The sequence below is a fragment of the Mastomys coucha genome, unplaced genomic scaffold (genome assembly GCF_008632895.1).
Source record: "Mastomys coucha isolate ucsf_1 unplaced genomic scaffold, UCSF_Mcou_1 pScaffold23, whole genome shotgun sequence".
In the NCBI taxonomy this organism is placed as follows: domain Eukaryota; kingdom Metazoa; phylum Chordata; class Mammalia; order Rodentia; family Muridae; genus Mastomys; species Mastomys coucha.
The window spans coordinates 70,468,326-70,494,101 of NW_022196906.1; the positions used below are offsets into that span (position 1 = coordinate 70,468,326).

General features: G+C 37.2%; 1 protein-coding gene across 1 annotated transcript in view; it reads left to right on the forward strand.

Moving 5' to 3' along the window:
- The window catches only part of Bmp5 (bone morphogenetic protein 5), a 121,601-nt gene that overhangs the window by 43,542 nt on the left and 52,283 nt on the right, over positions 1-25,776 (forward strand). Inside the window, exons 2-3 of the mRNA XM_031344363.1 lie at positions 9,192-9,384; positions 21,538-21,686. Coding sequence (XP_031200223.1) covers positions 9,192-9,384; positions 21,538-21,686 — 342 coding nt within the window. The remainder of the gene's footprint in view (positions 1-9,191; positions 9,385-21,537; positions 21,687-25,776) is intronic.

The following is a 25,776-nucleotide window of genomic DNA, read 5'->3' on the forward strand; positions in this document are numbered from 1 at the left end:
TTCTATATATAACTTCCCATTTTTTCCTACTTTATATGAAGAAATAGCATGTTATCTACATAACAACACTTTGAAAAAGACCATTCTTCTGGATCATTCTGAGCTCTTTTCTGATTCCTCTGTCTCCTTAACTATTAAGGTTTGTTTTAGAACATGCCAGGAGTGATTATTTTATAACTGGATACAGAAATTGATGGAGTAGCTATTTTAGGATAAGCAAGAGGAGTGAGGAGGGTGAGAAAGAGGAAGAAGCAGCATAGAGTGGGGACTTAGCCTGGCTCTGTCAGCTCAGATGGGAGTTGCTGGGAGGTGCTGGCATAGTTCAGGTCAGTGGAAATAGAACCAAGGAACAACATAGTGGGACAGAAGTCCTCTGTGACAATGAGGGAGGAAGACAAGAACAAGACCACTTCATAACTATATCTAAGCATAGATTAAGGATGAGGGCTTTGATCATATCTCAAAAAGACTATCCATTATAATCCTATTGTTGGTTATAGTACTGGGTATTGTTTCTTTATCAACTGTAGCTCCATTGTGTTTCTCTGATTAATATGTCAAATGGTAAAATGACCTGTTCTTCTAGAAGGGAAGTAGTAATTGAGTTGAGCAAAGTGGCTTACATGTGTAGTGTCAGCCCTCAGGAGGCTAAGCCAGAATCATCATGAGCTTGAGGTCAGCCTGGGTTACATTGCCCAGACAGTGTAACAAAATAAAACAAGCAATCTTTCGGAATCTTGTCCCAAATCATCTGTCATACAATCAGGGCTCCTTTCTAATATTTCTGTCACTGCATCATTTACCTGTTAAATATATTTTAAAAAGTCAATAAACCCAAATTTGTTCACATAAAAATGTTTCCAGGATTTTGATGTGTCCTTGGAATTGATACAAAGAGGAGAAAAAGGCTGAATGCATAGAAGGGGGAAACGATTAAAAATGAAGACGTGAACAAGTAGAAAGGTTGGACTTGGAAAATTTCACACTGAGTCAGAATTAATCATCATAATTACGTGAAACTGTATGGACAGGGTGGGACGGCTTGCATATGTAATCCCTGTACTCAGGAGTCTCAGGCAGGAAGATCACAAGTTTCAGGCCAGTCATGTCAGAAACTCAAAAACTCAGCAAACAACAGCACAACAACTTAAGGAGCTTTGGCACAAAGAATATGGAATAAGGAATTGTAAGACCTACAGACTATCCTTTGTTGTGTAATTAACTACTATGTTAGTACTGAGGAAGTTCATATTTTACCTAAATTATGGGAAGAAAATAAAGATGCCCCCTTGTTGGTTCACATAAAAGAGAAGCAAAATATGAATCACACTAATTTTACTAAACCAATCACCAGTTTATTTATTGCTTTCATTGCTTATGATTAATTATTGAGGCAATAACAGATGCTTATAGCCTATCATCATAGTATTCTAGATTACTGTGGAGCACAGCCACTGCCAACCCTTTCCTTCCTTAAGATTAATCCTTGCCTCCAAATTGTTAACAGTTTTAAAACAAAATATTACATAAATATTGGACCATTAATGAAATGTTACTTTTCAAAATGACATTTGTCTAAGTTCGTAGGGAGAATCTCTTGAGCACCATGTGGAAGTATCACCTGTTAATTAAAGGCTGACGGCCTATTAGCAAAACGCAGGAAGTAGAAGGTGGAAATTGCTGGGGAGAGACTGGAATTCTGGTAGATAGTCAGAGGTAGTTGGATGGGTTATATAGGTTACAAGCTAGTCAGGGAATAAGCCAAAGCTTAAGGTCTAGGCATTTACTTGCGCGTGCGTGCGTGCGTGTGTGTGTGTGTGTGTGTGTGTGTGTGTGTGTGTGTGTAAAAGCCCAAGGGTACATGTAGTCATGAGCACTTAGGAGCACAAGTATTAGGAAATATGAATACCAACTGACAGTGTGCTTTGCAATATTTGAGGATACAAATAAGACTTGCAGTCACACACCGTAGTGGTGCTAAGAGGCTCCAAGGGCTCTGTAATCTGGAGTTTGCCTCACCTCTGGAATGATTGTCCATTTAGATAAAACCTGCATTCATTTACCAACAAACAGGTCTTTTCAGAGCCCAGTTTATGCTTCTCAGTGGACCAAGGAAGAGATTCTTGAAAAGTCACGCAGGTGAGCGTTCACATAGCAGCTTTACACTTTCTCTTCTGTACTCTCAGCATCTGGCCATCCTTTTGGAGAGTGTTGTCTGGGTCTTGCAGATTTTTCTGGGTCTTGGATATTTCTGTCTTCTCAGGTGTAGCTCATGAGTATGAGATTAAGGCAGACTGCTCAAAGATATATTTTTCTAAAACTTTATATAAATTATTAATAAATTGTTATCTCTTGTTAATCAACTTAAGTCATCAGTTATTATAGACATAAAAATAATTAGACTAGGGTGAATTTTTTTCCAGTTTCCTTCAGTGTTGAAGTCATTAGGCAAGCTATCTATTTTGAGAATACACTTATCTTAACAATAAATGTCCTTGGCACGTGTATCTTGAGCAGAAGCAGTTTCGTATTTATTTCAGAATTCTGACAATTTTAAGCTACAGTATGGTGTGAAGCTTAGTCTTAGTACTCAGGAGGCAGATGCCAAGTAGAGCCCTGTGAGCAGAGGCCAACCTGGTCTACACAGTGAGCCCTGTCTCAAGAGTGGTGGCAACAGTGAGAATTGTAATTAAGTAAGAGTGGCTCAGTAATTAAGATGACTAATTGCTCTTATAAGACTGGGTTTGGTTCCCGCACAGATGATGGCTCACAATCACCCATAACTTTAGTTCCAGGAGATCCAGCCCTTCTTTTTATCCTGTGCTGGCACCAGGAGTGTATATGATACATCTGAATACGTGCACATAAAACATTCATACACATAAAATAAAATAAATAAATGTAAATATAATTTAAAGCAATCTTGTACTATAAGCTCATTTTCTCATGGAGTATGAATCTATTGATTCGTATTTTTACCTCCTATACACGTTTATATCACCACATTTAAATATTTTGCTTTAAAGTCAGACATAGTAAGAAATTATTTGTGTTGGTGTACTAATGTAGCTAAGCTTTCTGTTGCTTTCCCCAGATTTGTGGTCTGGAGTTTCATGTAGATAAAAATGTTTGGAGTATATATAATAAAAGCTAGAAGTGGAACGATTCTGATGCTCACTTACATGTATGATTCTGACTTGACAGGTCATGTTTTATCACATTTTGATAGAATTTTTTTGTGTGTATGTGTGTTGAGTAAAACAAATCAGAAATTTTAAATGATCCATTAACAATCATGAGCTCAAACATTTTTATGTGAATATATTTATTGATAATTCTTTATGTTACCTTGTGCAATTGTCTACATAGTCTTGCCCATTGGAACACACAGGGTGCTTCATCATACACCACATGAGGGCTTTTGTCAATTTGAAACATTTCTGTAACACAAATGGTAAGGTAATAGGAGAAGAATGTGTCACAAATTAGAGCCAATATATGATTATTAGACAAATGCTCTCTGCTGAGTTTTGACATTTAAAAAGGCTGCAGTGCTCTTTTCAAATAAAATGATCATAGAGGAGCTGATTGATACAACGGGCTTTAAATGGAGCTACATTTCAATACACTGGGCTTCAGATGTAGTTATTTTTTTTCCTAATAGTTTCAATTTTGTTTCATACAAAAGAAATAATATGTATAAGTTTGGGGAATGAAATTGTCTCTACTAGAGCATAGTGTTGTATTGTGTGAATTCTCGAATTCACTTTGCCAAATCTGCGCTTGTCTTCAACGAGCTAAATCCATTGATGTTGGTGGTTATGTTTTATGTATATTGTTATTAATTAAGAGTTTTTATGCTTTTATTATCATTTATTAATTATACATAACAGTGGGTTTCCGCATGACATTTTAGTACATGTACATGACATATATGATCAGCCATATTTACTCTATTTTTCTCCTGATTGCTCCTCCAACTCTGATCTCTATCTTCCTCCTGACATTCATGTCTCTCTAGCTACTCTTACGTCTTTTAATAAAAGCTTTATTTTATTTTTACACATATATGTATAAAATACACATATGTTACATATATAGCTATACTTATAATAAATATGTATGCGTCTGTGTAAGAGTTTGTGATGGAAGGAGTGTCTGCAGAAGTCAGAAGAGATTGCTCAATGCCCTGTATCTGAAGTTACAGACAATTGTGAGCTACCAAACATGGTTGTAGGAATCGAACTCCACAAAAACCTCAAACCCTCTAAACCACTTAGCCATCTCTTCAGCCCTCTTTCATGTCTTTTTTCTTTCTCCTACCCACCTAATGACAGAATGAGTTTCATCAGGGTATTGAGGTTGCAATAGGAGCAAGGACCTTAGAGATAAAAAAGAGTTTGTTTACAGGATCATAGGAATCTCTGCAGTGAAGGAAATGTTTCTCTTGTCACCAACCATCATTTGCTTTATAAATCAGGGAGTGGTAGGGTGCTATGAACCTTCCAGATTCCATGACAGGGTGTCAAAGTGCCCAGTTTTGTGTTAATGTTTGTGTGTTCAAGAGCTAAATATCCTCACAGCATACATAGCTTTATTCTGTAGTAACTTGAAGAAGCCAAGGAACACAATGATTGAATTCTTGCAATTCATTGGTGTCCTGGAGGTGCTAGGAAAACGTTTGTTCCTTAATGTGGTTACTGTTAGTGCAGTAAAGTCCAGGAAGCTAGAATTGAGACAGAAGAGTGGGCAGAGAATGAGGTCCAGAAAGTCATAGTGTTCAAAACTGGTCTATGGCAGGTACTTATTGGCAAAGAAGAAGGCTGGAACCCTAGCCAAGCGGCCAATTTGTAACAGATAGAATCTGCTAAGACATCTATGCAAATGACCTATAAAAGTTCCCGTATTTTATGCACTGGGCCTTTGAGATTCCAGTCTTCCTCCAGGCTCCGGCTTGATGTCTCCTTGGAACTATGCTCTTCCTTAGTCAGTTGCCTCTGCTTCTGCTAACACTTGCCACAAACAGAAGCATGTGGCAGACATTGCTCTCCCTCCCCTTCCTCCCCCTCCTCTCTATCTTTGTTGTGATCTTACATTCTTTCCTCACACCTTCTTTAATATTTCCTGAGGTTTAGAGGGGATTATATAGATGAGAGAACTCCTTTTCCTCAGCAAAATAAGATTATGGATTTTATAGTGATTTGATCTTTTTGTTCCAGTAAAACAGATTTTATTAAAAATGATAGGAAAAAAGGTTGAGCAAACACCTTACATTTAATTGATTCAACAAGCACAAGAAGAAGCAAATGAAGAAAACATTTAGTATAATATGAATATAAAAGCTAACAACAGAATTTCTGATTTTTGCTCTTGAGTATTTTTTCCTTTTCAAGTTTTCCAAGCCATTTAACATACAATGCATTGTGTTCCATTAAAATGCTTAATATTTGCTAAATTGTCACAGCATGAAGAGCCAAGACTTTGCCTTTAAGATTATATTTGAGAATATTAATTGCATGTATACTTCTGTTTAAAGAAAACTACTTTGAGAATTTCAGTTTTTCAAAGGGGTCTCATGAAGATATTTAGAGGTATAGAGCATCCCAGCTGGGGAGTTACACATTATTTTAAAATTGAAAGCAGTTACAATTTAAAGTAGAATTATCCAACAAAATGAGTACCCAACACACATGTAGCATTGGATGTCTTTACTTGGATTTCTGAAACATGTAGAATGATGTTTGGAAGGCAGACGCTTGATAGCACCTAGTTGTCAATTTCTTATTTTCAATTTAGAGTTATTAATATTTGCCACCTTTCTAGAATTACTCTTTGCAGGAACCTAAATCACCATGTTGGGTTTTTATGGGCACCATTTGGTGTTGAAGTTCATACAAATAGGTCTTCTTTGATCACTAGCCTAATGTGCCCTGGAATTTCTATTGCTGTTTTGATGAGAGAATATAGGACCATTTACAATGCGACTTAATTCTGTGTGGTATACTTAATATAAATTTTACTAACCTCTGAAAGTATGTCTTCTTGAGGGCTAAACAGACTAGACTCCAGAATAGTAGGTGGCTTATTTGACATGAGTATAAATTATCTGCAGTTTAGAAATGCATAATTTAGATTGGATTCTATGGAGGTCACATATCAGCTCTCATATCTAGGATTATGGTATGAATTTTGACCTAAATTTCAAAAAGAAAATTTGACTAATGGTTGTTTATAATTTAGAATACTAGATAGTGCCTTTTTGTAGGACAGAGTAAACACATTTGTGAATGTTCCCTGAGTACTAGTCATTATGTATAGAACTACTTACATTGGGTCTGGGAAGGGGTTACCTAGGTAAATACACAGACTTTCTATAGAAAAGCAATAAAAAATTTATATGAACAGAATTCAGGTAGAGACTTTACATCATTTTATATCAGTCGACTTCTAGTTTAGTCACCAAATGAGGCTGAAACAAATCTTTACAAAATTCTTTAGAGTTGTTAATTTAAGATTTTATTCCCATACTAATAAAACAGGAAGGAACTGTAGACATGGAAGTAGCAGGTTGGTCCTGACATTTGGCAACCATGGATGAAACTTGAGTTTCATGTCATTCTTTGTTTCCTCCATGTTCAAAACAAGGAAAAGCAGCTGTGAATTGAGGTTTCACACAGCAGAATGTGTCAGATACGTTTATGCCAGATACATGCTATTTAACTATCGTCAAGGTGCAGTATCGCCATCCACTGATTTAAATTATATACAAGAAAATAATAATTCAGCTAGCTTAATTTAGTTCTCTCAAAAAATAAATTGTGGCAAATTTAATGTTCAGAAATGCACTCTCAGTGATTAGCCACCCAGTTAACTGGCGTTTTCTGCCATTACACCTGTCATGTTCTCAGGTAGAAGTGGATGGACAGAAGGAAGGCGGAGAACACTCTGTCTATCTGATTGTCGGCAGGAAGTATGAATCCAAAGAACGTTTTAAAATAGCCTTATTTACCTCATTTAGAGAAAGTGGTCCTACTTCCTCTGAACATAGGTCTTTATTAGGAATAAGATGATGATATTTTAAGAGATCACACCTCACTAAATTATGTTAAGTAGCAGTAGTGCGAGTCATATAGTCAAAATTCATCATTCTGATGAGCCCCGGAACACAGGGATGGCTCTGTCTCATCTTCTTATTTTCGGAGGCTAATCATAGTGCCTGAGCTATAGGTAGGCAGAAGCCCCCCTGACTCCCTAAATCACCTACTTTGGTGGAAAATAAACAGGAGATTCTTTTGGATAACAAAGAGAAGGAATACTTTGGGTTTTAGTCATGACTCATTTCAGAAGTATCTCTCATCTGGCTTTGAAGCACAAACATTTCGATACTTCAGTTCCTCAGTGTGATAACTAGGTAGCCAGGATCATCTTCCACCAATTGTAATCTTTTCTCTAGCTTAGAGCCACAAGTTCTGAATACTTACAACAGTATCAGAATCATGTCAACTACTCCAAAGTGGTTTTTGTACCCTAACACAATTTTTTAAAATTTGTAAGTCTAGCACTTGTATGTATGCATGTATGTATGTATGTATGTATGTATGCATAGGTGTGTATGTGTGTATGTGTGTATGTATGTATGCATGCATTATGTATGTATGTATGTATGTATGTATGTATGTGTTTTTAAACCTTTTTGTAATTAAATTTTAGGAATGAAACAAGTCATTGTAAAATGTTAAAATTAGGGAGCTACTGAAATGGCTTAATGGTTAAGAGCACTCTTAACCATTGCTCTCCCAAAGGTCCTGAGTTCAAATCCCAGCAACCACATGATGTCTCATAACCATCTGTACAGGTACAGTGTACTCATATACATAAAATGTTAAAATTAATGTTGATGGTAATTATAAAATGCCTTGGATATTGAGCAGCTTTTTTCATAATAATATCTCATATTATCCTAAGTAATTAAGATTTTTGAAAAACTCAAAAACCAGAGAAACTGAGCCATTAAGTAACAGTGAGTGTCCCTGGATGAATCCCTTATGTAGCTAGCTCATTAGGAATGCTATGATAGCCACGAGGAAGACACTGTCTGACAGCACACTGTCAAATCATGTTACAATATATTTGAAATGTACTGCTCTAAATCCTTCATATTTTTTTTTTTACTATTCTCAGGAGAGCTATATCTTTTATTTTGTTTGGTGGAAGGTAGTTAAAAGGGGAGAACTGGGTTCTCACTTCACTCTGAGGACAGAGGTCTGAAGGTGAATTGCACTTCACCAGAGCAATCATCCATGAAAGAGCCTTAGAACAGAGGAAAGCTATTTCATTCACGTAAATAAATAAATAAATAAATAAATAAATAAATAAATAAATAAATAAATGTAAATAGATAACTTGCTTTCATCTGGGGAAGTCATTTCAGAAGTGGTCTTTTTTTGTGGTATACGTTGCAGTCAGGTAGAGAAAGTAGTTCTGGTACATGGTCCCATGGAAGAATGAATGCTGTTTGCTATATACATCATAAAGCTGGAAGAAGGAGTTTTAAGGCTTGCTGTAAAGGAATGATCCCCATTAGAGGATGTGAATTTAGCCTGATTGAAACCTTAGACAGCATAGACCTCAGAATTACACAGTTGAAGCATCGCATGAATGTAAATTCTGTTTTTATGGATCACCTAAAAATAATTTTATTGTAAATCAGAAAAAGAACTTGCTTCATTTATTTGCCTACAAAAATGCCACATCATGTCCTGTGTCACAGACCCTTAGTCCTCTTCCCCTCTTTACTCTGTGACTTCCTCTTTTCTCTCACTTCACTCGAAACCCTGAAGGCTTCTGTATCATCATTTTTATTCCTGTATGAAACCTATGTTCTGGTATTTGATGCATATTGACAATCACTTTGCAATCTTCACTTTAAAAAAAACATCTTTGGATAGTCTTTCCATTTAGGATCTAGGAATTTTTATAAAACCAGATGGTTACATTGCATTTGAACCAAAAAGCTATTGGTTTGTGGAATTTCCTTTAACTGGAAACATGCATGAGTCTGTGGTTTTAGTGTTTTCTCAGTTTTATACTGTCCTGCTTGTTTTCATTTTTAAAGGCCGAGAATTTATCATTGATTTCCATATTTTATAAGAAGCTAACATTTTTCCTTCCTTCCTTAATTTTTTTTTCAGTTGAAAGAGACAAGGACTTTTCTCATCAGAGAAGGCATTACAAAGAATTTCGGTTTGATCTGACCCAGATTCCACATGGAGAAGCAGTGACAGCAGCCGAGTTCCGGATTTATAAGGACAAGGGGAACCATCGATTTGAAAATGAAACAATTAAGATTAGCATATATCAGATCATCAAGGAATACGCAAATAGGTATTGACTTTATATTGACTATTTATCCTAACAAGGACTGAATTTTAGCTAAAAAGCCATTGATAGCTTATGTAATTTACAACATATTTTCTTGGGTGAAGGAAGATTCTGAGCCAGGTAAGGAACATTGAAAAATAAGAATAAGGAGCTGGTAAAATGGTTCAGCAGTTGAGAGCTCTCAGTGTTGTAGAGGACCATAGTTTGGCTCCTAGCACCCATGTCAGTCAGCCCACAACCACCTTTAACTCTAACTGAATCTCTCTTTTGACTGGCCTCCTTTGACACCTGACATGCATGTGCACGCACATAGACATCAATAAAAATTTCAAAATATGTTTATAAATGAAAAGAAATGAATAAATAAATATTAAGAATTCCTCCTACATTTTACAGAATTTGACCAGTCCGTGTATGAAATGGCATCATGTCTCTATGTTCTTTCGTGGTCTTTTGTCTCATTTTGTCAATTTGCCTTTCAGTCAAGAAAAATTTCATTTTGTTATACCTACAGAAAATTTCATATAAAATTATTTAAATAGCATAGAGTTCTGTAAACGAGAGGAGGACTGGTATGCTAGGTAAGGGATGGGATAGTATATAGTTAGTTATGTGTATTTTGAATAAAGATGGTTCTACTTATAGTAGAATCTGACAGACAACCAGTGCACATCCTTTCTAAAGATATTTGAAAACTGCATGAAAACAGATGATAGATCAAAATATTAAATGTCTGAAAATGTCACTCACTGGTAATAGGTTGGTGCAAATGAACCACCAAGTATGAACTACAGAGGGATCTTCATGTTCTCTGATCTTTAATCTACCACAGAAATCTTTTAGTTAGCCATCTTTGTGGTGATTACTTATCTCTGTTGAACAATTGACATGCTATAGCCAGATTCTCTTCATCTTCCAGTAGCTTCTATTTATGAGACCCAAACTTTCTTATGGTGAGCTTCTATGTCCTTTGGTAAATACTTAAGGTTCGGTGTCTAGTCACTCTTTACCTTGATAACTTTTTATAGTTCCCCACTGTTAAGGGTTATCTTGATGTTCTAATTGTAATAGTTTCCCAAGGAATGTTCTATCCGTCTCTGACATTATTCAATGAAGATAAAGAAACTGAAGGCAAATACCTTAGCCCGACAGCCTGTAGAAGGCTCATGATGCAAATCAGAAAGTCTCATGGTTAAAAAGGTCTCAAGAGTAAAAAAAAAAAATGTTTTAGCTGGCCTTCTTCAAAATTATTTGTTAACTGAGTTTTAGATGTGTAACACTTATTAATATCCCATGGAACACCAATTATGGAGGATCATTTTAATAAATTTTGCTCCATATGCACTGTTATTTTAAGAGAACTAGTAAGAAGTAGAGCTGTGTCATTTTCTTAACTGTAACTGTTGGCCACAGGTGAGTCATATTTTTAAAAAGTCTGACTTCAGTGGATTCTTTGATCATTGATTTTCATTGTTGTTCTTATAACTACAATATCTTGTACAGTCCGCGCTAGTTTAGAACTTACAGATCTTATGTCTCTGCCTATCAAGTGATGGAATTTCAAGTGTGGCCCATAATGTCTAGCTAGTGGTTCTACTTACAAAATGGAGGCACAGGATCTGCATGTAATGAGTCCTATAAATCATCTCTTTTATGGTATACCTTTCAAAGTCAAGTGATAATTGAAAGTAGTATTTTGAACATTACTTAATATTTCTACAACTGTAATTTTATTTTACTTATAACTATTTTTTTTCTACAGTGGAAGGAAGGAAGTTGTAGACATTTCTTTTTTATCCCTGGTTCTGCTAAGTTGTTTGATCTGAATTAATATTTTGACCTCACTATTATTTATGGTGGGAGTCTGGTGTATTTTAATGGACATTAAGTTGTTCTTGGTTATTTAGCATCTCAAGTTGTTTTTAAAAGAATCTTTGTTACACATAGTCTTCCTCATTCCAAATATTTTGATCAAATCTAAATGTAAAATTTTATATCGACCAAAATAAAGAGATGCCTTATGCAGGTCCTGTTACAGTTTTGAGGTTAAATGTTCCTGAAAGACCCATATATTAGAGGTGTGATCTCCAGAAGGGAATCGTGGTTCCCTGGGTACTCCGGGCCCCTAAGAGGTGATGCGGGAATCGTGGTTCCCTGGGTCCTCCAGGCCCCTCAGAGGTGATCCGAGCTTTGTGGTTCCCTGGGTGCTCCAGGCCCCTAAGAGGTGATCCGAGCTTTGTGGTTCCCTGGGTGCTCCAGGCCCCTAAGAGGTGATCCGAGCTTTGTCAAAGATCCTTATTTGATTGAGCATGTGGCCTTCCAAGTTGGAACTTTTTTTTATTAGATATTTTCTTTATTTACATGTCAAATGATATTTCCAGAGAAGCAAATAACCCTATTAAAAATGGGGTACAGAGCTAAACAAAGAATTCTCAACTGAGGGATACCGAATGGCTGAGAAGCACCTAAAGAAATGTTCATCATCCTTAGTCATCAGGGAAATGTAAATCAAAACAACCCTGAGATTCCACCTCACACCAGTCAGAATGGCTAGGATAAAAATCTCAGATGATAGCAGATGCTGGCGAGGTTGTGGAGAACACTCCTTCATTGCTGGTGGGATTGCAAGCTGATACAACCACTCTGGAAATCAGTTTGGTGGTTCCTCCGGAAATTGGACATAGTACTACCAGAGGATTCAGCTATACCACTCCTGGGCATATACCCAGAAGATGCTCCAACATGTAAGAAGGATCCATGCTCCACTATGTTCATAGCAGCCTTACTTATAATAGCCAGAAACTGGAAACAACCCAGATGTCCCTCAACAGAGGAATGGATACAGAAAATGTGCTACATCTACCCAAGTTGGATCTTTCCCTAATGTTTGTCCATGCAACAACTCATGACCGGGTACTTTGTTCAGCCACAGGACCCTACAACAATGTATTCCTTCATACAAGGCTCCAGTAGTATTTATTGGGATCAGGACTGGAACTGATAAAATCATGAGTCCAAATAACTATTTTCCATTTATATGTTTATTTTTTTAAATATTTCATTGTATTAATGGAAAGCTGACCAATACAAGAAAATTATTCTGTGTGATTATGATGTTTTTGCACATATACATGAAAAGAAAGAGAAAGAAAAAGAAAGAGAAAGAGAGAGGGATAGAGGGAAATAACTTTATACTACATATATGCTAAGTAGAATTCCCAACTGTTCCTCAATAGGACAAATGTCAAAATATTAGGCTTTAAAAATAAGTTTCTCTTGCATTTCTTAAGCTATGGAAGGAATTTTCCATAATGAAAATTAAGAACTAATATTTTCTCTTTTATTTATTTTATTGAATCTTTTTCATGCTAATTTGACTTTCATTCTGTGAGACAAGAACTAAGGTAAAAAAACCACCTTCTGCAGGGCAGTGGTAGCACATGTCTTTAATCCCAGCACTTGGGAGGCAGAGGTAGGCGGATTTCTGAGTACAAGGCCAGCCTGGTCTACAGAGTGAGTTCCAGGATAGCCAGGGCTACACAGAGAAACCCTGTCTCTAAAAACCAAAAAGAAAAGAAAAAAAAAAAAACCAAACAACAACAAAAAAACCCCAAAAAACCAAAAAAAAAAAAACCCAAACCTCCAAAACAACAACAGACAAACAAACAAACAAATCACCTTCCACAGTATATGATCACAGTTAAAAGAGAAAGAATTGCAATACAAAAAAGTAATTTTAAAATTCAAAGAAATCTTCAAAATCATTTAAGCATATATTGTATGTAGCTTATATATATATGCATATATGCATATATACCTGCTATTTGTTAAATAACTAAAATAGAGGTAGGAAAAGAAAATAGTTATTTTTTTATATTTTCAAAATGTATTTTATGTATGTGAGTACACCATCATTGTTTTCAGACACACCAGAAGAGGGCATCAGATCTCCTTACAGATGGTTGTGAGTTACCATGTGGTTGCTGAGAATTGAACTCAGGACCTCTGGAAGAGCAGCCAGCGCTCTTAACCACCGAGCCATCTCTCCGGCCTCAGAATTGTACATTTTTAATGTAGTATTTTCAGGAAGCCTCAGAAGCAGTTGAGATTCTTATAGGTTGTACTTTTTGGTTCAGTGTATTTAACAGCAAACACACATTATCTCATATGGGAGCTCACTGTACTGAGGGTCCTGCCTTCATGTGTGTGTGTGAGCTTACTGTACTGAGGGTCCTGCCTTCATGTGTGTGTGTGAGCTCACTGTACTGAGGGTCCTGCCTTCATGTGTGTGTGTGTGTGAGCTCACTGTACTGAGGGTCCTGCCTTCATGTGTGTGTGTGTGAGCTTACTGTAGTGAGGGTCCTGCCTTCATGTGTGTGTGTGGAAGCTCACTGTACTGAGGGTCCTGCCTTCATGTGTGTGTGTGTGTGTGAGCTTACTGTAGTGAGGGTCCTGCCTTCATGTGTGTGTGGGAGCTCACTGTACTGAGGGTCCTGCCTTCATGTGTGTGTGTGTGTGAGCTCACTGTAGTGAGGGTCTTGCCTTCATGTGTGTGTGTGTGTGTGTGTGTGTGTGAGAGCTCACTGTAGTGAGGGTCTGCCTTCATGTGTGTGTGTGGGAGCTCACTGTAGTGAGGGTCTTGCCTTCATGTGTGTGTGGGGGAGCTCACTGTAGTGAGGGTCCTGCTTTCATGTGTGTGTGTGAGAACTCACTGTACTGAGGGTCCTGCCTTCATGTGTGTGTGGGGGAAACTTTGCTATTACTTAGATTGATGTTTGGATATGTTTCATGTTCGAGAACTCAGCTGAACTATTAGCTTGTGAATCCTCTATCAGTGTTAAGGAATCACACTGAAAAGTGGACAGAGCCATAATGCCATCTACATTGCCACTCGTTTCACCTATATAGCCTACAACTCTGTACATTATAGATTTTGTTCCTATCATCTCTTACATTCCTGATTTATGCTTATGCACATTTAAATGTGTGCAATTTAATGAAGTGTTCTGATAGGTATCCAAGTCTTTATTTTTTTCTGCTAAAGAGGTAACACATTTTTTGTATCATTTCATTTATTTTAATCGTTTTATATAAAACCAACAACTCCAAATCTCATATAGAATGCACTGCTCTTCAGTCACACCTCATATATTGACATTATTGAGAAATAAGGTTTCCACACTATTAAATTTTCCAGATCATGCAGCTGAGCGCCACACGCACGCTTTTGTTGAGCATGCACAGAGGACCCAAGGCAGAGTAAATAAGATTTCAAAAGCTCATAGCCTGGGGGACATGGGATGTAGACAGCTCGCCTCACACAGACTTTAATAACAATAATACAATGTGCTAAGAACTATGATGTAACTATGCACTAAGTGATGTGGAAATGTGAATGAAGGGAAATGAGTTCTTCATGTGGATGTGGGATGGGCTTCAGGGGAGGGCCTGGGGCTTTGGGGCTTACTGTTCAGGGTGGATAGGAACTCTTTATAGGTGGGAGAAGGGGTGGATATTAACTTTAAAATAATATACATTACAGTGTTAAATGGCCTGAATATGTTATTAATTAAATCATATTATACAAACAAAATGATCAACAGCAACATAGGTAGTGATGTACATTTAACAGACACATGTTACTGGTGCTGTATTAAAGAGCTACATTTGAATTAAAAATTACACACACACACACACACACAAACACATAAATGAGCCTTTTAGGAGTCTAATGCTCTATGGACATACATTTCTGTACTCCACTGCACAAACCTTTTAGGCTAGACCGCCCAATGTCATTAGCTGCCTTCACTCCTTGGTGTATTTAGCTCGGCTGTCATCATTTCAGTCCACAGTCAGCTTCCCGTTTACACCATCTCTCCCCCTTTTTGCTTCTTTAAGATTTGGGATTCTTCTGTGGACATTCCTCCTAATAAATGTATGTTGACAGCTTCTACACTGGAAGATTTCCTGGCCTCATGAGAATAACAGAGCAGAGAAGGACTCTTGAAGGAGACAGAGTTGATTCTGCTAGTGCAGGATAACAGTCAAGCACAGCTTATATTTCTTGGTATACAGGGATCAAGCTTTATTCTATCAGCAGTTCTCAATTGGGGCCACATGGCTCCCTAGGGAACATTTGTCAGTGTCTGAATGTATTTTTGGTTGTCACATTGATGGGGATGGTGTGGGATCTGGGTGTATGCTACAGGCATTGAATGTGTGGTTATTCTGAGTTTGTGTAGTGTGCCCTACTAAACCCTCTAAAAGACCCCAGGCATCTCCCTTAACCAACAAAGAGTAATATGATCCAACGGCTCATGTTTTTAAATCTCAATACTTAAAATATGGCACAGAATCAGAGATCAGCAATACTGATACTCATGATTTTCAGAACTTTAAAAGTCCATGTTTGTTTTGTATGAAATAAGAAGGCTCATCTAAAAACATCTAGAACAGCACACAATCTAAACTTTATTTTTTCCGTATTTTTCTTTTCTTTTTGAGATTATAATATAACTAGATCATTTTACCTCCCCTTCAAGCCCTTCCATGCCCTCCTCCTGCTGTGTTTCAAGTTCATGGCATTTTTCATTGTTGTTATATGCATATGTGTATATATAGTACTTGTATGTATGTGATATATATATACACACACATATATAGGTTGTATTTAGGAATATATTATATAAAATATAAAATATAAATATATAAGTACACAAAATTATATATATAAATATATGTATAATGTATAATTACATATATTTCTAAATACAACCTACTATATATATCTATATATAAAACATATCTGTCTATCTATCTGTCTATCTATCTATCTATCTATCTATCTATCTATCTATCTATCTATCTATCTATCTATTCCTATAAGCAACCTACTCAGTGTGTCTAATCTTTCTTGTGTGTGTGCTTTTACGGCGGACTCTTTGGTATTGGATAACCAACTATGATGCCTTTTCCCAGAAAAAACTATTTCTCCCACTGTTTGTCTCTCTAGTTGCCCTTTCTTTGTGTAGGGTTGAAGTCTCTGGGGCTTCCCCTATCCTCACTGGCACATCCATTTGTGTCATTCTCGTTTGGCTCATGGCAGTCAAGTTGGTGAGACTTTGTGGATGTAGCTTCTTGCATTACAGCATCTCACAGCAAACTCCATGACCCTCTTACAATCTATGCATCCACTCTTCTGCTGTGTTCCTTGAGTCTTAGGTGTTGGAATGTCTGGTAGATGATTCCATTGGGGACTGGGCAAACTTTAAGACAAAGTTCAGAAGCTATAATTTATTATTGTGACATGTTTAGTTAATGAGCTCAGTGCTAGATTAATTCTTCAGGAGTGTGGTGGCAATATTTATGGGATGAGACAGATGAGGATTTTTCATTTGGTAACTGATTATGTCACCAATTTTGAGTACTTGATCCAGTAGTTTCCTTCCCTCATAAACCATGATATTGATGTTATGTAAGTGAATTACTATTTTCTTAGAATTTATAAGTTATTCAAAGAAAAGAGCAATGAAAGATGATGAAAGAGTTTCAATTTGAGAAAGCCTGGTTGGTGTGGAGATGTGACTGTACCTTGTAGAGATGAAGTAGAGAGGTGAATGTCCTAGCAATTTCTCCAAGCTCTTTTTGGCCACATTATGTTTTAATATAAAATGTCCCTTATAGGATCATGTGTTTGAATATTTGTTTTCTAGCTGGTAGAGTTTTTTTTTTGCTAGAAAATGAAATCTTTATTCTGCAAATTTCTTTTGATCAGTGTTTTATCTCTGCAATGGAAACTAACAAAGACACAGAGGGTCCAAAAATCTTACACCCCTACTTTAGGTTGTGGAAAAATATCAATGTGAAGTGTGTGTCAGTTGTATCGAGAAAGGAACAAGAAAATACATTATCCACAAATATGTCATATAGCACTTTTCATAGAACTATGCAGAAAAATGCAAATGGAGATGCTGTCTATTACAAGGTCAAGAGAATATATAAATAAAAGCAGTACAAATATTACTGTAATTGTTAGTTTCTGATCAAAAGTAAGCATATTAGGTTTCCCTTGCATTTTGTCAAGTGATTTTATACATAAAGAAGTTTTGTATTTGAACTCCAAGTGTAGTGTTAAGGAGCCATAACAGTACATGCTGGTTTTAAAGGAGATCCAATATTGTCTACCCAAGATTTTCTTGTGTTAAAATAGTAAGTGCTTTGTCTTATGAATATGTATTTAAATGCACTGTATAAACAACATTATTTATCATTTAATGGAGAATCTCTCTTGTTGATTCTGTTGTCCCTTAGCCCCTCCCCGAAATTACACTCCAATCCTTTCTCTTTCTCATTCATTTCTCAGCCATTGCAGTTGGATTTCTAAAACTCCATTAACGTTTCCTATCAAGCACTGATAGCCTCACTGTCCAAGGAGCTTATAGACATGCCTTCTTTCTTCCTGTTTTCCTCAGTACTTTATATCAGTGAACTCTCTGTTTCACATGGGAAATCTTCCAATTCAATGAGTGTATGGATTCCCTGAAGTTGCTATAGCAAACTACTAAAAGTGAGGTATCTTAAAACAACAAGAATTTATTCTCTTCCATTCAGAATACTGGCACAGAACCACAGCTCTTGACCAGCATGCATGAGGACCTAAGTTCGATTCCTAGGAAACACAGTCAAATGTAACAGGTTTATTGTATACTGTTCATGGGAAATGATAAGGCTTTTAAACTATTTTAAACTATTCTTAGTGATAAAAGTTCTTTGTAGAGAAATTTTATAATCCACAGGGATTCACACCTAATTTTGTGTAGACTTAGAGAGGGTTTATTTTAAGTTACAATTGTGAATGGAATTGCAGGAACGAAGTCGCAGAATGGCTGCCATCGTGTTCATCGATAATATACTTTATTACTCTAAAGTAAATTTTATTGTCTGGAGGCAATGTGGAAGTTTTTATATAAATAAAAAAAGGAGAAACAAAAGGAATAATCAGAATAACATAGATTTGTTCAAGAATAGGAAAACATGGTGATACCTATGAAATCAGTTGACTATCCAAACCCTTCAGAGGTGAAGTAGAATGCATAGTTTTTTGATACCACCCTTTTTGGACTTGTTGTCTGGTGCATTGCAACTTGCCACTGAAATGCAGATGTTTAGAGCTTGCACAAGTCTGCGGCATGGATTTCCCCCTAAAGATATGCACTAAATCTATAGTTAGTAACATTGAGGGACACATTAGAAAGATTTGTGACTTGACCTTAGATGTTTTTCCTTTTATGGAATGATGATGTAATACAGTTTTAAAATAATAGAAACTATCACCTACATGGTTACCTGAAGAACTTTGTTGATGTAACCTATCAAAATTGTGGGCTCTGGGGAGGCATCATTGTTGGCAAAAGTGTTTGCCACATAGCCTGAAGTGTTTGCCACATATGTATGTAAACACGTGCACATACATACACTGTACATCCAAAGCTACTTCTTTTTAATCTATTGTTTTTTAAGCGCTTCAATGATTAGGGCCATCTGCTTTGAAGAAATGATTGGGAGATTATATCCTATTTCAAAAAGGAGCAATCTTGGAGCTGGGTCACCTTTGCGTCTTTTCTGAGATGCGGTGACTTGTGTTTAAGAAGCGAGCAGAGTGGTTAGTTAAAAAGAATGCAACTTCCGAGATGATTACCTTAAAACTATGAGGAATCTTATTTTTTTAAAAAATATTTTACTTATTCTATATATTTGGAGACCTTCCCAAGTTAGGAGAGGAAAAAAATTGATTGATGTTGTCTAATGTGAATGAATGAAATGGGTCCTGAAAACTTGTGTAGGATGTGAATCTTCCTGCCTCACACTTCCTGCTCATCATAAGTCTGTAGTATGTCAAACTACATCCTGCATCAGACCTCAGCATGTCTGCAGCCTTTCTCTGCTAAGCACTTCTTGAATACGTATAGTGCAATATTTGGTGACTAGATGATTTCATCGTCCTATTCATTTGCTTTAGTTTCTCTGGCTGCTCAGTGAGTAGTACAAAAAAAGTAAAGTTGACAAAGTGAGTATGAAGTGCCTAAAATAGTGATTTAGAGTTTCACTTTAATTTTTGTCAGAAATACTTCAACTTTTGATCTTTCTAAACCTGTGTATGACTTATTCAAAATTTCTATATTTTTTTATTAGATGTTTTTGTTATTTACATGTTATACAATATCTCCTTTCCCAGGTTCCCCTCCAGAAATAAAATAAAATAAAATAAAAAAATGAAAACTAAAACAAACCCCTGTTCCTTCCTTCCTCCCCCCTGTTCATCACCCTAGCCCCTCCTGCTTATTGGCCCTGGCATTCCCCTACACTGGGGCATAGAACCTTCACAGGGCCAAGGGCTCCTCCCATTGGTGACCGATCTTGGCCATCCTCTGCTATATATATACGCTGCTGGAGCCATTAGACCCACCATGTGTACTCTTTGGTTGGTGGTTTACTCCCTGGGAGCTCTGAGGGTACTAGGTTGTTCATATTGTTGTTTGTCCTAGGGGCTGCAAGCCCTTCAGCTCCTTGGGTCCTTTCTCTAGCTCTTTCATTGGGGACCCTGTACTCAGTCCAATGGATGACTGTGAGCCTCTACTTCTGTATTAGTTGGATACTGTCAGAGCCTCTCAGGAGGCAGCTATTCAGGCTCCTGTCATCCAGCACTTGCTAGAATCCACAATAGTGTCTGGATTTGATGAATGAATATGGGAAGGATTCCCAGGTGGAACAGTCTCTGGATTGTTCTTCCTTTAGTCTCTGCTCCATAGTTTGTCTCTGCAACTCCTTCCATGGGTATCTTGTTCCCCGTATTAAGAAGGAATGAAGTATCCACACTTTGGTCTTCCTTTTTCTTGAGTTTCTTGTGGTTTGTGGATTGTACTTTGTGTATTCAGATCTTCTGGGCTAATATCCACTTATCAGAGAATGCATACCATGTGTGTTCTGTTGTGATTGGGTTACCTCACTCAGGATGATATTCTCCAGATCCATCCATTTCCCCAAGAATTTCATAAATTCATTGTTTTTAATAGCTGAGTAATACTCTATTGTGTAGATGTACCACATTTTCTGTATCCATTCCTCAAAATTTCTATATTATTGAGATGTCCTTGAAGAGACATTATGGAGTTCATTATAGCATAGCTTTTCTTTCTTTCTATATAATATGCTCTTTAATAAAAGGATTCAAACAGTAGAAAAGTTTATTTAAAAATGATCCTAGTGATTTTTTTTATGTTGGCAGAGTTTCAGCATTTTACAATGATTAATTTGAGCCCCAGTTTCATTAATGTAAGGTGACACCTTAAAGATGTCACCTTTAAGGACCAGGCAATATTTAGTTGCAGTAGTAGAAGGAAAACATATGTAACTATTCTCTGTAATTTAACAAACATATGTCCATAACCTTAATAGCATAATTAAGAGTCAACATATATTCACAAATGTTAATAATCATGGCATTGTTCAGATCGTTCGAGTGCACATGCATTCCAGTTCACTGCCATGATGACTCACAGGGGAAGGACACGCGTTGTCACTGTGGGTTGTGTCTCTCCACTCATGAGACTTCCCTCTTCATGGAGTGGTACACTTAATGACTCCTTCTGGACTTCACTACCCACAAAGCTATTATATTAAAAATACAAAGTATAAATCAATTATCCCAAAACAGATGCTGACACCTCCCCTGCCTGTACTCCTCAGAGAGTCTGTGTTCATCTGAATTGGAGCAGCTACTTTCATTTATGTCTCAATTCATTTTAATTCTTTTCCTTTTCTTTTTTCTTTCTTTGTTAAGGGGTACGTACTTACAGATGTTTGTTGGAGGAAGCCCTGATGACCAGAGACCAAATTAAGATAATTAAGTTAGCATGAAATGACAATGAGAAACAGAAAGATAGAAATGACTTTCAGATAGTCTTAATAAGTTCCGGGTTTGGGTTGGGAGATGGGCAACTGTTGTCTTAATGCTCACCATCAGAGTCACCCGTTTCCTTGTTCTTTAATTAACTCCTGTTACTCTTAAAGTGCTTTTAAATATTTTCACTTTCATATGAGAAATTATGACCTTCATTCAAACCTTTAATTTATTTTTCATTCCTTTCTCCTTAGGGATGCAGATCTTTTTCTGCTAGATACAAGGAAGACACAAGCTTTAGATGTGGGTTGGCTTGTCTTTGATATCACTGTGACCAGCAATCATTGGGTGATTAATCCACAGAACAATTTGGGCTTACAGCTCTGTGCAGAGACGGGGGATGGTAAGTCCTGACCTGAATGTTTTTAATGAGGCTTTGCTTAGACCCATGGCTTTTTGTGTTATTTAATAGAAGCTTTATTACATATGTCCAAGGCCACACATTCCTCAGGAAAGTGCAAAATATTGATAAATCGAGACATGGAGTTGTGTTTATCTTCTATATGTGAATTACCTGGCTTTGGGCATGGGTGAGGAGCATAGGTACCACTTCTGCTCTCAGGAGATTTTTTTTCAGCGTGGTGTTAAAGCTGCATATGGAAACTAACAACACTACTGCAATATAACATTGTAAAGTGCTGTGGACCTGTGGCTTGGTTGTCGTTTTTGGGGACACCCACATTTTTATCTAAACATGTATCTAAAAAGAAAATGTCTATTGGATGTGGTATGGAAACAAAAGAACTGGCAACAAATAATACAAAGAAGGAGAGAGGATACTGATGGAGCAAGGGTCACGAAAAATATCACACAGTGCAATCTCAGGGGCTTGTTAAAATGCTGTGCTATTTGGTCAAAGATAATTGCTTCAGTATCACCCATGAAAGGGGTCAATTTAGGGACTTCAGGCAAAATCCTAATTCTTCTGCACATAAGTGTTCACTGAGGACCTCCTATGTGCTGTGTACTTTGATGCCAGAGATACAGTGGCAGTAAGCAAATGCAGAAGTGGCTGAAGTTTGCCGTAGGTGAGACCCAAAGTGATGAACACATGGTGACGTTAACTGAACCTGTTATGGTGTGGGGGAAGAATAGAGTGAGTGGAACTGAGCAGTACTTCAAGACAAGTAGGACATGTTTAGTGGTAAATGTTGTAGGAATGTACTTTTCAGACAAATGGACTAGCCTCCATAGACTATATAGAAAGAACACTGGCACAATCAAATAAGAGCAGGGACGCCCAAGCCATTTTTTTCCAGAACCCTGTTAGCCCTTGATCACATAGAGTCCTAACACTATGATTTAATCCTATACTTTTATGCCACTCAAAATTATATTTGTCATGATAGGAAGGTAGAACATAATTATTCAGTAGTATGTTAGTTTGTTTTGTAATTTTTAAATATTTCAAAATACCCTATGTCGATAACCATTATCTCATGCCCTATGTCCTTCTAAGTGTTACACTATAGGCTCAGAAAGCGTGGGGTTCAAAGTGCTTATTGAGCAGACGATAGCCTTTTTTAAGCTTCACTGCCCTTAGTTTCTCCCAGAATTGCATCTAGAATGTGACTCACTTAGTTCTGCTCCCTGCGGTATTCTCTTGCCACAATAGACTGCATACTTAAACCCAATTAGCGTCTGTCTGGGGTCTCTCAACAGAAGTATCAGCTACATGTGCTGATTTCCTGATGATGCTGTTTCTCCTATAGCCAGTTTCATAGACTGTCTGCGACACCATAAACAATGTTGTGATTCCAAGGAATGAGTAGACAGTCACAAATTAAATATGTCACAAGGTTCATCAAGAGAATGTTTCATGTGCCCCCAAACCCTGATCTATAAAAATAGTTCTGATTGAAAGTACTATTAGATAAAGTCTTGGACTATTCTGCTCTCAAGTAAAAAATTTTCCATAGATTTTTCATTTGTGATACTGAATTAAAGAATGTTACAAGCAATTCAATTAGATTGCATTGTACTGTTTCCTACTTATGGATTTAAAATTATGGTTGAAAATCATCAAGTTTAAGTGTTATAAATGTAGACTGAGGAAAAATGTATATAAATGAGTTTCCAATAATTCTCACAGTCTTAGACTACTGTACACTTATGGTCAGACTGGGCGATCAGCTTTGTGGGGGTGGAGTCAATTGTTTCTTCCTTGGTATGTGGCCCAAAAGGAGAAGAAATTAAATTAGTGGTGTGCACTTATCCCAGTGTTCTCCCAGGGGACACGCCTGAAATGTCTAACTAAACAAATCAAGAATCTATGAAACATGATCAGCCTGTTTGTTTCCTTTCATTCCTTCCCCTCCTCATACTGCACATGCATTTTCTGAACGTTTGCTCTCCTCTCACCTCCCCCCACTGCCTTTCTATTTCTTTCACTATTTATACAATTTAATTTTGTTTTACTGTAGATTTCTTTTGTCGCCAGGAACTTATTTATTTATTTATTTGTTTATTTATTCATTCATTCACTTTACATCTTGATCACAGCCCCCCTCCCAGCACACCATACCCCACTTCCCTATGCCGTACTTCTTTTCTGGGAAGGGGGAAGCTTGAATCACCCCATCTAGGCACATCGAATCTCTGCAGGACTAGGCACACCCTCTCCCACTGAGGCCGGACAAGGCTGCCCATTTAGGGGAACAGGATCCATAGACAGGCAACAGATTCAGGAAAAGCCTCCATTCTAGCTGTTGAGGGATCTGCATGAAGACCAAACTGCCCATGTGTTATATATGTGTGGGAGTCCTAGGTACAGCCCATGGTTGATGGTTCCAGCTCCTTGGTTGGTGGTTCAGTCTCTGGGAGACCCCTTGGGTCCAGGTTAGTTGACTCTGCTTGTCTTCTTGCGGAGTCCCTATCCCTTTCAGGTTCCCCAATTCTTCCTCCAACTCTTCCATAAGACTTCCCTGGCTCCATCTAATGTTTGGCTGTAGGTCTCTGCATCTGTTTTCATTGGCTGCTAGGTAGCGCTCTCAGAGGTCTGTTATAATAGGCCACTGTCTGCAAACATAACAGAGTATCATTAATAGTGTCAGGGACTGGTTCTTGCCTTTATACATTGAGTTTCTAATTGTCCTTGATTTAGTTCTCTTATATTTAATGAGTAATTATGCCTTAAAACTATTATAGTATTTATCATTTGAGCCTAAAATAAACTAGCATTAACCTCTTTTCAAATACTTCAAATTTTTAGAATTTAAGTTTATGTTTGCATTGTACCTTTTGTGCTTTTTCAAAATTTCTGTAGTAGTCAATTGTGGAGATATTAAAATAGTCAAATGGGCCAGGCTAGCTTCCCTTTTGTGCTCTAACACTTTTTAAAGCAAGATTTTAAAGATAGATAGGAAAAGCCAGAAAGGGAAGCTTTATTCAATGTGGCCACAGTGGTAGGAGGGACAAAGACATGCAGTGACCCCTGCCCACTTCAGTCTACCTTCAGGATCTTGAAGGTTTAATTTGGAAACAAGAGATACACTTGACAAAGCAGGACTACTAGGTGTGGTCAGCATTGTCTCACAGCCAAGTTTCTCTTTTGAAGTTATTCTCTACTTCAAGACCCTCTGACAAATTCCTTCTCTGGCTTTAGCTCTTCTTTCAGGTGGAAATTTTTTTAAAAACATTTTTTCATTTCTCATTGTTCATTCTTTTAACAGTATGACAGTCAAAGAAGGGAGCAAAATGGCCTCTTTAGATTTAGATCATAGACCAATACCCAACATGACTTCATGCCGGTTCTAGTAACTTCCTTCCTTGTGTCTGATCAGTATTCACAAAGACTTAGCAAGAATTAACTCTCTGGTTAATTCTTTTCTATGATCCTTCATAGCTGGGACCAGATTTGATCTTAACCAGGAGTGAGGCATGCATGGCCTTGGGAGACTGAGGACCCTCCAGGTACCTTAGTTTTAGTCACTGCATTCTCATAGCAAATATACATGTGCCATTATTTTCTTATAAACAGCAATAATCAGACGTTTCAGCTCTTTCCATTTTTGCTCATTCTCAATAAAGGTGTGTGTTCTCAATGTTCTCAATCAAGTTTCTTTCATCTTCTCCTGCAGAGAAAAGTGAAAACCAGGATATTACTTCAAACAGCCAACAGACCTTTTTTTTTTTTATTTGCAACATTGGATTGTGAATGTACTTTTTAAGTAAAATCCTATGTTTTTTTGTATTCCACTGATCTCAAATATATTAGGTACCCAATGAGATGTTCATCTTCCTGCCTCCACTTCTGGTACGTTGGGATTACAGAAATGTGACACTCTTCCAGGTATATACGGTGTTGGGTTAGAGTTCAGGCTTTCATGCATGCTAGACAATCACTTTATCAGTGGCTGGCATTTACACTCCTGGTATTGGGGTAGGATCTTAAGAAACAGAGGTGGAGAGAGAGAGAGAGAGAGAGAGAGAGA